Source organism: Periplaneta americana, chromosome 16 (genome assembly GCF_040183065.1).
Source record: "Periplaneta americana isolate PAMFEO1 chromosome 16, P.americana_PAMFEO1_priV1, whole genome shotgun sequence".
Taxonomy (NCBI): Eukaryota; Metazoa; Arthropoda; class Insecta; order Blattodea; family Blattidae; genus Periplaneta; species Periplaneta americana.
Window position 1 is genome coordinate 58103869 of NC_091132.1, and position 15446 is coordinate 58119314.

The following is a 15446-nucleotide window of genomic DNA, read 5'->3' on the forward strand; positions in this document are numbered from 1 at the left end:
GATAGAGCTCTTCGAAACAAACAACTTTCATAGGAAACGTTTTTATTAATTCCTACTCTTTCAATGAGAAAACGTACGAAAAGGGAATGGGTGATTCGGACCACCCGTAAGTTATTTATTTCGGAAACTAGAGCATTAAAATTTGCAAAAAAAAAAAATATATTTATAACTGAACCACATGTGAACTTTCACTTGAGCTTGATTTCACCAATCAGCTCTAACAGGAAGTAGGGTCAGTGGCGTATCACTTTAAAATTTTAAATGGGAGTCGGGGTCAAATAGGGTACCATTTCATCATATATTCATTATATATGAGGTCTCGCCTACCTCATTGAATATTACACGACTACTATGAAGTAGCCAATGTGTATTATCACCATTTAATTCGAGAAAAATTCGTTCCGGCACCGGGAATCGAACCCGGGACCTCTCAGCTCTACGCGCTGAGTGCTCTCGAATTAAATGGTGATAAATACACATTGGCTACTTCATAGTAGTCGTGTAATATTCAATGAGGTAGGCGAGACCTCATATATAATGAATATGTGATGTATTAACTGTTAGTAATTGTCACAAACTGATGTTGAATATGGCCATAAAGTCATTTAAATATGCGCTCCTGAATGTATGACTTACATTGTCTAAAGTGCAGGTAGTAAGGCCATAAAACATTACGAGAGGAGTTCAGCTGGCACCGTGGATCGTGTCCCGGCATAGCTCAGTTGGAAAGAGCACTCAGCGCGTAGAGCTGGTCCCAGGTTCGATTCCCGGTGCCGGAACGAATTTTTCTCGAATTAAATGGTGATAAGGGTACCATTTGATAGAGCTCTTCAAAACAAACAACTTTCATAGGAAAAGTTCTTACCAATTCCTACTCTTTCAATGAGAAAACATACAAAAATACAATGCCATCAATATTGAGAAATGTTACTTACTTATTTATGGCTTTTAAGGAACCCGGAGGTTCATTGCCGCCCTCACATAAGCCCGCCATCAGTCTCTATCCTGAGCAAGATTAATCCAGTCCCTACCATCATATCCCACCTCCCTCAAATCCATTTTAATTTTATCCTCCAATCTACGTCTCGGCCTCCCCAAAGATCTTATTCCCTCCGGCCTCCCAACTAACACTCTATATGCATTTCTGGATTCGCCCATACGTGCTACATGCCCTGCCCATCTCAAACATCTGGATTTAATGTTCCTAATTATGTCAGGTGAAGAATACAATGGGTGCAGTTCTGCTTTGTGTACAAGACGAAAATGTAAACAAGACAATTAATGTTGATATTTTACTGAAAGACTGGACAATTCCATTAATTTTTGTAAATGTTTAAATTGTCTGCCGTTCTGAGCAGCACACACCCGTACTCTTCTTCTAACACTGTCAGTGGCTCGTAACACTTCAGTGTGGTCAAGTGACTGGAAGGTCTCTCGAATTCGCTGTTTTATGTCATCTCTTACTGCGGGACAATCTTGATAATCAATGTTTTTTAACCATCCACAAAAATAGAATTAATTGTCAAGTAAAATCCGTCGGTTTCATCGCTGTATTCTTTGCACAGATAAATCGACATTCAAGAGTAATGGCGATGTCAATATCGATAATGGTAACTACTGATCTCAAGTCAATTCTCTCTGGCTGAGAGAAGTGGACAACCAGCATAGGTGGAGTGTTAATGTCTGGTGTCGCATCTTCAGACACCGAGCGATTGGACCTTATTTCTTTGAAGGTGCTCTGAATAGTATCATGCATGCTGACTTTCTGAAGAACATCCTCAACCAACTTTTGGAAGACGTACTACTGGCAACATGAGTAGTAATGTGGCTTCAGCAGGATGGTTGTCTATCTCATTTCTCTTTGGTGGCACGTGATACAGCCAATCAGCTCTTTGCTTGGCGATGGATTGGGAGATGCAGTTCTATGGCATGGCCAGCACTATCTCCTGGTTTGAATCCTTTGGATTTCTATTCTTGGGGACGGATAAAAAACACCATCTATCAAGCTTGTCCCACAATAAGAGATGACATAAAACAGTGAATACGGGAGACCTGCCAGTCACTTGACCACGCCGAAGTGTTAGGAGTCACTGACAGTGTTAGAAGAAGAGTACAGGTGTGTGCTGCTCAGAACGGCAGACAGAAATTAATGGAATTCTCCAGTCTTTCAGTAAAATGTCAACATTAATAGTCTTGTTTACATTTTTGTCTTGTAACATTTCTCAATATTGATGGCATTATTTTTTTTGTACGTTTTCTCATTGAAAGAGTAGGAATTGATAAAAACGTTTCCTATGAAAGTTGTTTGTTTTGAAGAGCTCTATCAAATGGTACCCTATTTGATCTCGACTTTCATTTGAAATTTTAAAGTGATACGCCACTGACCCTTCTTCCTGTTACAGCTGATTGATAAAATCAAGCTCAAGTGAACGTTCACATGTGCTTTAGTTATAAATTTCTTTCTCGCTAATTTTAATGCACTAGTTTCCGAATCACCCATTGCCTTTCCGTATGTTTTCTGATTGAAAGAGTAGGAATTAATAAAAACGTTTCCTATGAAAGTTGTTTGTTTTGAAGAGCTCTATCAAATGGTACCCTATTTGACCCAGACTCCCATTTGAAATTTTAAAGTGATACGCCACTGACCCTACTTCCTGTTAAAGCTGATTGATGAAATTAAGCTCAAGTGAAAGTTCACATGTGGTTTAGTAATAAATATTTTTTTCTCGAAAATTTTAATGCACTAGTTTCCGAAATAAATGACTGTTACTGGTGGTCTGAATCACTCTGTATTATTACGATGTACCGAAGTACATATGATATTTCCGTGCAGAAATTCTGCGTCATCATAATATGATGAAAGATGAGTGGAGTCATCATATGAAATAATCACTTAGTGATTCAAGACGGTGCTTATTTCATCGGATCCTGGGCACTTAGTCACTCATAAAGAGTGCACCTCTGCACATGTGTGGACATTGTGCCACTGTCATTCATCTATGACGCAGTGCATGAGGGTTGGCCACTAGAGGGAACCCAAGTGGTGGAACTTAAACTAAGACGATTCTGTTCGGCATCGGAATGGGAATCCGGTGTGGCTTAGTGGATAGAGTGTCAGCATGTAGAGCTGAAAATCCGGGTTCAAATTCCGGTGCCGGAGAGAATTTTTCTCTGTTCCACTCATCCTTCATCATAAACATATTTAATTAAGGAAGACGACAACTGCTTTCTAAAGAGATTCAGAGTCATTTAACATACAAGTGTTTAGTGTTTTCATTTTGTCAAACGACATAAAATATATGGTACTGATTTCATAACAAGAGCTTACTGAATTTAGTCATGTACCCTCTTCAGAACATTCAAAGTTAAGAATTATAAAACCCAATACTTTGTCATTTCAACTGGAGGGTTCTTAACTTGAAAATGAAAGTACCAGTACCGGTAATGAAGAAATGGCAATAACCAGATTCTAATTACAAGTCTATTTACACTTCGTTATTTTGCAGGTTAACAGCTCAATAGCCAAACAACTAGAACAACAAAACAAAGGCGGCCTGGCAAACCTAATTGGCGTGTGTGGCTTTCACATAATTCAGTAAGCATTTGTGCGACATCCAACGAGTTTGTATGACCAATGCACAGAAATTTACTTGGATTTTTATGTCTCTCTCACAGGATTGACGTGCCAGCTGGATTCAAAGTACTCACCGGACCCAATGGCGAAACTATAAACACGGTATATTAATTTTTTTATTTTAGTAGGTTATTTTACGATGCTTTATCAACATCTTAGGTTATTTAGCGTCTGAATGAGATGAAGGTGATAATGCAGGTGAAATGAGTCCGGGGTCCAGCATCGAAAGTTACCCAGCATTTGCTCATACTGGCTTGAGGAAAAACCCCGGAAAAACCTCAACCAGGTAACTTGCCCCAATCGGGAATCGAACCCGAGCCACCTGGTTTCGCAGCCAGACGCGCTAGCCATTACTCCACAGGTGTGGAGAACATGGTATATATGTAACTGTTACCAGTAATGTTAAATATGACCAGTAATGTATATTCTTAGCCATTTCATGGAGAATCACTAAGTTGGTTGATATGACAGGTGGAGTTAAGATGCTCATTGAGCAGACTTTGATAAAATTATACATTTAACATCACCTCATATGCATCATTTATGTTTTTAATGACGTTGTATTAACTATGTGTTTACTACAGTTGATAAAATTGGTATTAGCAATATGAGTTCAAAGATTTGCCGTGGGATTGCCTGATTTTCGCCTTATATTAGGGAAAACATCGAAAAACAAATACCGGTAATGAGATTACTTCAAACACAGCATCAGCTCACGAGACATTGCAGTTTCTGGTGCAAAGAGAAAGATCAATCATATTATTCTCACTTCAGCAAATGAAACAAACCAATGTGCACTCGTAAGAAATACACCATAACTTATCTTTAAAAATAAGAACGATTTCTTCATTTCACACCTGAACCACTGCTAGAATGAAATACCGGTACGTTATTCATTCATTCGTGCATTCACAATATTCTGCCCAAAGGCAGGTCTTTCACTCCAAACCCAGCATTCTCCAGTCTTCCCTATTTTCTGCCTTCCTCTTAGCACAAATACAGCATTACTTAAAGTTACGGAAGACATACGGGAAGCCTCTGACAAACAAAAATTGACCATTTTGACACTTCTTGACTTCAGCAAAGCCTTTGACTCAGTTGACCTAGATCTGTTACTATGCAAGCTCCGAGCCCTTAATTTATCAGAAAGTTCAGTGTCGTGGTTTACCTCCTACCTTCAAGTACACCAACAATGTGTGCGAGTCTCTGATCGTTTTTCTTCCTGGCGCACTGTGGGTGCAGGTGTACCACAGGGCTCAGTTCTTGGACCTCTACTTTTTACGATCTACATAAATGACATACCACAATCTATTAAACATTGTAGACATATCCTATTTGCTGACGACTTACAAATATATACTTCTGCACCTATATCGGCACTAAATTACGCAATAAATGAAGTAAACAATGACCTAAAATCAATTATTTCATGGACGAAAAAGTTTGGACTGAAATTGAAGTCAGAGAAATCACAGGCAATTATAATGGGACATCAACGACTTTTAAGTAAATTAAATACAGGTGACATATCTCCTGTTAAATGAATGAAACTATTATCCCTTACAATGATAGAGTAAAAAATCTAGGAATTTATATGGACAAAAACTTAAGTTGGAATACTCAAATCACACACATATGTAAAATAATTTTTATGAAAATTCACACACTAAAAAGAATCCGAAATTTCCTTCCATTGCTTCTCAAGAAGAATTTAGTGCAGTCGCTCTTGATGCCTCATTTTGACTACTGTGACACTCTCTACACTGACCTTAACATGAGACTGACTGACTGACAGACTACAGCGTGTTCATAATGCATGCGTTTGATTTATTTGCAACGTCCGTAGATCTGACCATATCACACCTTCATTAAATAAGATGTCCTGGGTCCGTCTCAAGGAGCGAAGAACTATTCACTCTCTCACTTTACTCTTCAATATTCTACAAACCTCTAACCCTAGCTACTTAGCTTCTCGTTTTCAACATTTGTCCTCATATCACGAAATAGATACTCGCTCACAACACCATATCACACTCTCCATTCCTAAACACAGAACATCCATCTACTATTCATCTTTCACCGTCTCTGCAGCTCATCTCTGGAACTCTCTACCACAACATGTCAGAGACTGTCGGACATTGTCTAGTTTAAAAAATAAATTAAAATTGCACTTTTTGAATTAGATTCCTTTCAGTTATAAGCCATTTTCTCTGCCATAGTTTTGTAAAAATATAGGCTATATATTTCTTTTTCCTTCTTTTCCCCTTTTTGTTCTCTTTATCAGCCGATGAATTTATTATCATAGCCTTTTTATCGTAAATTTTATGTAATTTTCGTATTTCTTTTCTCTTTTTTATTATTTTATTACATTCCATTTTGGTATATTCTTCCTTACGTTTTTCCATATTAACCATTTGTACTAAATGAGTTGCTTTCACTATATTCCAATGTATTTTACTTTCTTTTTTTATTATGGTATTATTTTCATGTTGTTTAGTGTCGATTTTATTATGCTGTTATTATTATTTTTTTTTTTTGTAATATGTTAGTATTCTGTTCTCTAACTTTTTGTTAAATTTTAACTGCTTGTATACTTTGTGACCTAGTAGAGTGTAAGAGAAGGCCCTATGGCCTTAACTCTGCCAGTATAAATAAAGAATTATTATTATTATTATTATTATTATTATTATTATTATTATTATTATTATTATTATTATTATTATTAGTCTCCACATATGATCCATATATCTTAATGACACTTATTATCTGATACCGGTATCTTCTTCTGCCCCGAATTCTTCTCCCGTTCACCATTCCTTCCAGTGTATCCTTCAGAAGCCAGTTTCTCCTCAGTCAGTGATCCAGCCAATTCCTTTTCCTCTTCCTGATTAGTATGTTGTAAGTACTTTAAATACATTTCTATAGATAACCATTTTATCAATATGAGGCAGGTATGGCTTTCTGACACACATTTTACTATTATAATCTCACCTTATAATAGCAAGAAGACTCTCTGCTTTCATATTAAGGGCTATCATTCATATGCAGATTAAACGAACTCTTATAACAGCTCATTTCAAACAATTTAATTGCAGACAGTGTACAACAAGGCAAACAAATCAGTGCCAACATGCTGTCGGGGTTATTACAGAACTGAGTCTGACAAGTGCATTCCTAGGTGTGAAGGAGAATGCAAGAACGGTGTGTGCTTCAAACCCAATGTGTGCCTGTGCTATGAAGGATATAGACTCACACAGACTGGTGAATGCGCATTGGTCTGTCCTTGCGGCTGTCCTAATGGCATCTGTGCAGGTACATTATTATTACTGTTGTCATAATCAACAACATCATTATTACCATTATCATCTTCATAATCGTCATATTCACTGTCATGTCTCATATCCATCACCATCTATGCTGCCGACATCACCTTGATCATCATTGCTCTTATTATTGTGATCGTCACCATTGCCATAAACATATTCATCATGGCCATCCAAGATGAGCTGTACTTTTAATTGTTTCCTAGTTTCAGTGAATCCTATTCTCCAACTAGATGACACTCTTTCTAGCTTTCTCTCTCTTTCCTCCCCCCCCTCTTCCCCTCTCTCCCTCTCCCTTTTATTCCACCTCTCCTCTCTCCTCTCCCCCTCTCTCTCCTTTTATACCATTTTTTTGGTCAAATATGACTTTATGTTAAAATACACATTTATATAATCAGTAAAAACCGTGTCATCTGATTCAGAAAAGCTAGAAGTGTGTTTAATTTAACCTAAGTTTGTAAAAAGAGACCAGGATAAAAATATGACATGTCATAGAAAGCCAAGTCTAATCCTTCACCATCATGCAAATCTGGGTTTCAGGTATAGCTCCCTGTGAAGCTGATTTAAATAATTTGAAGGGAAAAATTGTTCCGGAGCCGAGTATCCAACCCAGGACCTTTGGCTGAGCGCGCCAATGCTCTACCGACTGAGCTAGTCAGGAACTACACCAGACACCGACTCAATTTTTCCCTTTATATTCACATACCTCAAGTGGGCTGACAGGTTGCCAGAGACCCAACATTGTGTGCACACAAACTTTGTGTGACTTGAATTGCGGTTTTCTGTTAACAAACAGTAACAGTAACGAACTGTTCGTTAACAGAAAACCACAATTCAAGTCACACAAAGTTTGTGTGCACTCAAAGTTGGATCTCTGGCGACCTGTTAGCCCACTTGAGGTATGTGGATATAAAGGGAAGAATTGAGCCAGTGTCTGGTGTACTTCCTGAGTAGCTCAGTCGGTATAGTATTGGCACACTCAGTCAAAGATCCCAGGTTCGATACCCAGCCCCGGAACAATTTTTCCCTTGAAATTATTCATTGTCATCATCATTATCATTATCATCATCACCACCACCACCACCACCGGTAAGTAAAAGAACAAAAAAGATGAATTAAACAATTAAATAATAAAATATATACTATATGAGTATATTGTGAACTTTCTAAGAACATGAAGTCTGTAGGGCATTGCTTATAAAGGATGATTCACGAAGTTTTACTGCCACTAATGGAGCATTTTCCTGAAGTGCTTTGGAACATAGTTTCCTAATAAACTTTTTTCCTACCTCACATAATTCAGGAATAATCACTGATTTTCTAAACGTGTTGGTGTGAATAGACCTCTCAAATGTCAGCCTATGTACTAACTTAGTAACACATCGAGTGTCATTTGTCGCACATTCAGTTCAGGGCCATACATTGTAGAGTTAGCAGCTTGTTAGTTGCCTCAAGATGGGTATAAATTTACAACTGAGAAATACGCCGATATGGTAGTATTTATTTATGGTGTGTGTGAGAATACAGTAATGCAACAGCTGCTGCGGCAGAATATCACTGCCGTCATTCTAATCATAGGATTCTGAATCCTAAGACTATTAATGGAACATTTAACACGATAAGGCAAACTGATTCACTCCCCACTATTCGTATCCAGTATGAAAGATGTCAACAACATGATGTAACAGAAAAAGAAAACATTTTCAACACTGTACAATGCAGTCCTCGAGCTTCAACAAAACGTGTAGCTCAGCGAATCAGTGTTACTCAGTCTAAGATAAGGTGGATACTCCATGTAATTGAACTGTATCTGTATCATGTTCTAGAAGTGCAGCATTTAGAGTAACAAGATCATGCCCATCGTGTCAAGTTCTGCACCTGGTTAAATAGAAATGGTAGAGAGTATTAACGCTGTACATTATATTCAGTGATGAGTCACAATTCACACGGTATGGCATTAATAACTTACATGAATAGGCAGATAGTCTATTAATTCTAAAGCCATGGAGAAAACCAATTTTCAACATCGATTTAGTGTAAATGTATGGTGTGGTGTTCTGTATGATCAGCTGATAGGACCATTCATTTTACCCAGAAACTTAAATGGAGACATGTACCTACACTTTCTACAAAACGAATTACCACAATTAATCGACGATGTTCCTCTTGCAACGAGACTTCGTACGTACTTTCAACTTGATGAGACACCTGCTCATTTCACCAGTGGCGTATACTGGTTAAAGGGTTTGGGCTACCGCTGACCCTATTATTACACAAAATATATCTAACAATTACTTTAAATTTAATTACTATGGTAAAACTAATAATACAAAATTATTACATTATGTTATATTATAAACTTTTTCTTTTGTAATTTCCTTGGGCTACCGCCGGTAGCCCCGGTAGCCCGCAAAATACGCCCCTGCATTTCACCCTCGCCATGAGAGATCATCTAAACCAGTATTTCCCACATTGTTGGATTGGTCGCAGAGGTCCTCATCCCTGGCCAGCCAGGTCCCCAGATTTGACACGCTTTGATTATTGTTTATAGGGGTTGATGAAGGATCTTGTGTACCAGAGTAAGGTAAACATACGTGAAGAATTAATTGTGAGCATTACAGACAACACAGCAATAAGTTAAGGAATGCGACCAAGTGTGTGGAGGTAGGGAACACGTTTGAAAATCTCATAGGCTATAAAACTAAGAGCTGATGAGCAGAATGAAGTTTGCAACAAGTAAGCATTTTTTTTTATTTTATTGGGTTATTTTACGACGCTGTATCAACATCTAGATTATTTAGCATCTGAATGAAATGAAGGTGATAATGCCAGTGAAATGAATCCGGGTTCCGGCACCGAAAGTTACCCAGCATTTGCTCGTATTGGGTTGAGGGAAAGCCCTGGAAAAAACCTCAACCAGGTAACTTGCCCCGACCGGGATTCGCGGCCAGACGCGCTGACCATTACTCCACAGGTGTGGAAAGTAAGCAGTTACAAGAGTGGGAACTGTATCCATTTTTTGTTTTCTGTAGTGATATTATTAAATTTTGTCTTTACTTTCAAATGTTCAATAACTTGTAGTAACTTAAATATAAGTTGGACCCTATTTTTTATTTACATTTTTGCTCCATTTGATTCAGGCAGGTCCTCCCTAAAATTTCATGAATCGTGCTGTATACAACAAAGCTAATACAGGGTGAACCGTAAGGAATTTTACAATGTTACACTGTTCAGATCAAATTTCTGCACATTGAAAGGACAAAGCTAAAATTCTTTCAATCATTTATTATCATAATACATTGCTCTCTTAAATTGACTGAGCATATTGGGAATTGAATCAATGGCTTTCACAAAACACGATATGAAATGTTTCATATAAAAACAATTTTTATCTCGAAAAGGAAGTAAAAACGGACAAAATTATATTTAACTTTTTTTTGTTTCAAATATCTCAAAGAATAACTCCCTGAAATCAATGACTTTACTTATGGTTCATCCTGTATATGAAAACTTTATTTACGGTTCATTCTGTATATGAAAGCCAATTTTTAACCATGTTACTTTTAAAAGATTTCAATTCTTTGCATTGGATTCAGCACTTTCATAATGTAACTCTAAAATTATAATTTAAGAACCAGGGGCGTAACGAATGTGATACAGATCCGCCTGCAGAAATAAAATTTCGGGCCCCCTAAAATAAAATGTATTGGTACACCCAAATGTATAACCTATCAATAACTAACAATAACATAAATATAATTACACCAGATAGAAGTTCAACTTTAATGCAATATTTCCACGTTATAAGAACAAAGGGATTAATCGTTCATTATTGTAAGATTATTAAAATAATAACAATTATTAATAAATTGTATTAAAAACATATAATATATACTATAATTATTGAAATTAAGTAGGCAGTTAGGCCTATCAATAAGCATATACTTGTATCTGCTGTTTGTTGTACTTATAAAACTTTACTGTACTCACATTGAACTCTAGTGAAACTGGACCATGCGGCGTGCTTTCTGTGATGCGAAGGTATTGATGATTTCACTGACATCAATGGATTTAGCCCTTTCACATTCGATACTGAGGAGGCTGAGTTCACTAATTCTGTCTTGGGTCATAGAATTCCGCAGGTATTTCTTTATTAGTTTTAGCTTCGAAAATGATCACTCAGATGAAGAAACAGTAACCGGAATATTTAGAAATATGTAAAATGCCGTGCATAAGTCCGGAATGCTAGCAGCTACGATTGAATTTTCTATTACTAATAGATTTGTTAATTCAGATACAGAGGTTAATGAAGCTACTTCTTTTTTCAGAGCGTTTCTGAAACCTGTTACCTAATCTGGGAATTCACTGGATAAATCTTCCTCATATTCATTTTGAAGAACCACTGCTGCATTGTGAATCTCTTCGTCGGAAGCAGAATTTAGAAATTTTGGGGAAATAATTTTGAAGAAATGGTTAACATTAAGCATACCCTCAAATCTGTTTTTTAATTGGGCTACAATAATGTCCAAACAGCCATTAAAAACAGTGATTCTGAAATATGTCTTTGGATCTACTAGCCACTCGTCCTGACACAATTCATCAAAATGCTTTTTTTTTTTTTACTTTTCGAATTCTTTTATTTTCAAATTGTGGTGGAATGCCCCAGCTGTTTGCCAAAGATGTAGCTGATGACATTGCTTCTTCAAAAGTATTTCGGTAACAAGATAAATTATCGGCTGCATTCTGAATAAGAGAAAATGCTTTATCAAGCTCTACATTTTCGGATTCCATAATTTGTGATGCTAGATTAGTACATTCTAGAATCTTTGATTGCAACACTATTTGAAAAATTAATTGAAATTTCTCTAATTGGTTTTTCAAAGCTACAGCTTGTTCTCTTTGTTCCTTTTTTTTTTTAGATATCAATAATAATTTTGACAGAACCTTAAGTACATCGACATGAGCATAACGCAGGGCTTTAACAGACTGGTATCTCGCAGACCAACATGTTGGGCAAAGTTTTTTTAAGGTATAAAAAGATACCAAATGTTCCCATCTTTTAATACTATGACTGAAAAAAAGATACCGTACAACATTTACTATGTCATAAAAGGACCTAACTTCTTGAATTCCACATGCAGCATCGTTAAGTACTAGATTTAAATTATGCGTTGCACAGTGTACATATTTTTCTGTTCTTTGTCTTTGTTCGATTCTCGTTCTGACACCTTTGTATACGGCTAACATATTGGCACAACCGTCATACCCCTGACCATGGTATATAGTTAATAAGAGTCCCTTTTCGTCTATTGCACTATTTCCTTCTCTATTCCTAATGCACTTTGATCTTTTATTTCGCGAAAACCTAAGTTTTATCTTCACGTCACAAGGCTTTCCAGTTATATCATGTGAAACTCTAACGTATCTAAATATGACTTAATTGTTCTTTTTTTTTTTTTTTGTTATGTCCTGTGTTGTATCTGTCATTATTGAAAAGAATGGGGCAGATTATAATTCTTGATGTGTATATAATAATTGTTATTGGCAATAATAAGGCAATTTCTACATCAAAGATTAGGAAGATTACTGCATTTAATATCATTAATAATTTCTTTTTCAACTGCACGGGATAAAACATTTATCAACTTATTTTGAATAGAAGGGCTTAGGTAGACTACTTTTGTGTATATTTTGGTTTATTTATGAGATCGCGGAATACAGGATCGTACTTTGCGAGAAGTTCGATGATTGCTAAAAAGTTTCCACTGTTTGATTTTCCAATTTGTTCCCTATGTCTCCGAAAAGCTAGATTATTAGATGCCAGATACGCTCAAGGACCTGTTTCCATATGTTTTCACTTTTCTTTAGTTCTGAATCCATACCCGCGTCAACTGTGTTTTTCTTACGCCACGAATTGAAAACGACGCATGCGTTCAAATGTGCGTAACTAGTTTCGTGTCGTACTATACTTTTGGTTAACCATCTCCAATCCCGGACCCCTTCCCTCCAAGCTGAAGAGGACTTCTGCTGTCCAAAAAGCCAACACGGTTTACAATAAACAGTCATTTTTAATTGAATAACACAATCATTCTCTCCTAATTCTTTGCCCTGTCAATGTGAATTTATCGTAATATTTCGTGGAAAAGGCTCTGTTATCTTGCTTAAGATCTTTAGGGAAAGGACCCGCTGGCTCTGGCTGATAAGGATTTTGTTTAAGGAAGAACTTTTTAGTTTCATTATCTACTTCTAACATATAATCTGCACGATCATTTGAATACACTGCAACTGCGATTCTTTCTTTTCTGTGCACCACTTAGATGTTCGTACTTCACTATCGTTTCATTTTCCAGTAGGCCTACTTTACTGTCTATACTCCCTAATAATAATTTATTCGATTGAAACACAGAAAAATATACGAACAAAATTAAATTAAAAACTGTTCAAATAAAGTTGGAAAAATATCACACCGACCACACAACTGACATTATTACAAATGTAATCTTCATCTTACGATGTTTGGGTGACGTATATACGTCCGTTGATGTGACATATTAATGAATTAAATACTATTATAGTCACAGGTTCGATTCCCGCTCGAGGTTGTGAAATTTTTCTTTCATACCATGGCATGATTGTGACTATAATAGTATTTAATTCATTGACATTATTACCTTCCCGCAAAGAGAGCTCGTTCGAAACTGAGTAAAATTGACTGATCGTTACTAAACAAACATCTTATTGGATAATTATTGGCATTATAAATTTGAACGAAAACCCATTCTATTGTTGTCGAATAAATGTATAACAAAAGTTAAACGTTCAGAGAAAAATGTGCATAAAGCCATCTCAGGTACCCTACTCATCAAGAAAAAACAATTTTACAGCTAAAATATGATATTTTGGTATCAATTTTCATTGTTGTCATTATGATAAAATAACTTTGCGCTGATCTTTTGTGAGGACTGAGAGTGATGCCATACACCACGTGTACATGTTATACGACACGGCTGTCGGCAAGGACACAGGGCAAGCATTGTTTAAAGCTGTGCTGGATTCAACAACCTAGTCCAATTCTATGAAACCGCCATGAATAATGATCTGACCAGTTCCATGCAGGCTGCAATTAATAGGGCTTTTTTTTTACTTTCTTCTTTTTTTTTTTTGCGTGGTGATTGCAGGCCCCTTAAAACCCTGGGCCTGCCTGCATTGCAGGCCCTGCAGGCCCTAATGTTACGCCGCTGTTAAGAACCATACATTATATTATCTGGCTAAGACAATTCCAAGAGCGAAATGTTCGAGTAGGTTTTCTTATTTTCAGGTGACAAATGTGTGTGCGCCTCAGGTTACGAGCTGGAATCAAGTGGCATGGGATGTAAACCAGCTTGCCAGGGTGGCTGTCTTAATGGAAGATGTATTTCGCCAAATGTTTGTGAATGCAACAAAGGTTATGTTCTACACAAGAATGTCAGTTTGGGCGTCAGCAGGTACCTACTGGATATTCTTTTGAAAAACCACGTAGTCATAGCTAACTGTAAAAGGCAAACTGCAAAATTTGCATGACAATTATGGGGAAAGAAAACACAAAAATAAGTAAAAACATCTATCGGTAGACAAAATTAAACAGTGAACATTTTAGGTATTTGTTATAAACTTCAAAAGAATTCATAGAATCCTATTTGATTATCTTGTTCGTAAAATAGATCATACGAAAAACGTGGCTATAATATAATAAATAATCAAGTATGAAAAGCATACTGGTACTGGTACTGCTCACTTGAGATACTGGTACCGATATGTCTTCAGAAACAACTAAAGAAACTAAAGTGATACATATTTTATAAGAATGTAATGACAGAAAAACACTAGTGGTAGAGGAAGTGAATTTTTTAAGAACAGTGGTAGGAGCACATTATCCGTACATTAAAACACAATATTCCAAGTGGAGCAGGTAAATGGAAAAAAAAATTATAAGACAAGTGTAGTGAGAATGGAAGAAAATTGCATTCCTAAGTAGAGTCTAATATAAGCCAAATGATTATAGAACACTGGAAGACAAAAGTTAATTATTTTAATGACGATGGAATTGATAACATGATGTTTAAGCTACCATTCGACGATGATGATGATGCTTTAAAATTAGAACAAATGGAATTTGGATAGACTGAAGTAGCTATGTACATATGATCATGATAAAAATCCATATTTTGAAGGAAAAAAACAGTGGCGGCTCGTGAAGAGTGAAATTGGAAGGTAGCATAATGTTGGATCGTAAAAAAGCACATAAATGAAAAAAACTCCATGCAACACACTGTATAAGCAGAAAATAACACAAAAATATCCTAAGACACATACCTGAAAACTTAATGCTTGTATATCAGATGAACTCATCTTTCTTTAGCTGTAGAAAATTCTTCAATAATCCTGTTGAATTCAGGAATGTCAGGAATCACTTTCTTCTCCTGAGTGAGTACAGCTAGTGCATTCAGTCT

At 36.5% G+C, this 15446-nt stretch overlaps 1 protein-coding gene across 2 annotated transcripts in view; it reads left to right on the forward strand.

The window, feature by feature from the left end:
* LOC138716322 (multiple epidermal growth factor-like domains protein 10) overlaps positions 1–15446 on the forward strand; it is a 40393-nt gene that overhangs the window by 12239 nt on the left and 12708 nt on the right. For both annotated transcript variants that reach the window (XM_069849276.1, XM_069849278.1), the window contains exons 3-6: positions 3507–3595; positions 3676–3736; positions 6730–6946; positions 14276–14441. In XM_069849276.1, coding sequence (XP_069705377.1) covers positions 3507–3595; positions 3676–3736; positions 6730–6946; positions 14276–14441 — 533 coding nt within the window. The remainder of the gene's footprint in view (positions 1–3506; positions 3596–3675; positions 3737–6729; positions 6947–14275; positions 14442–15446) is intronic.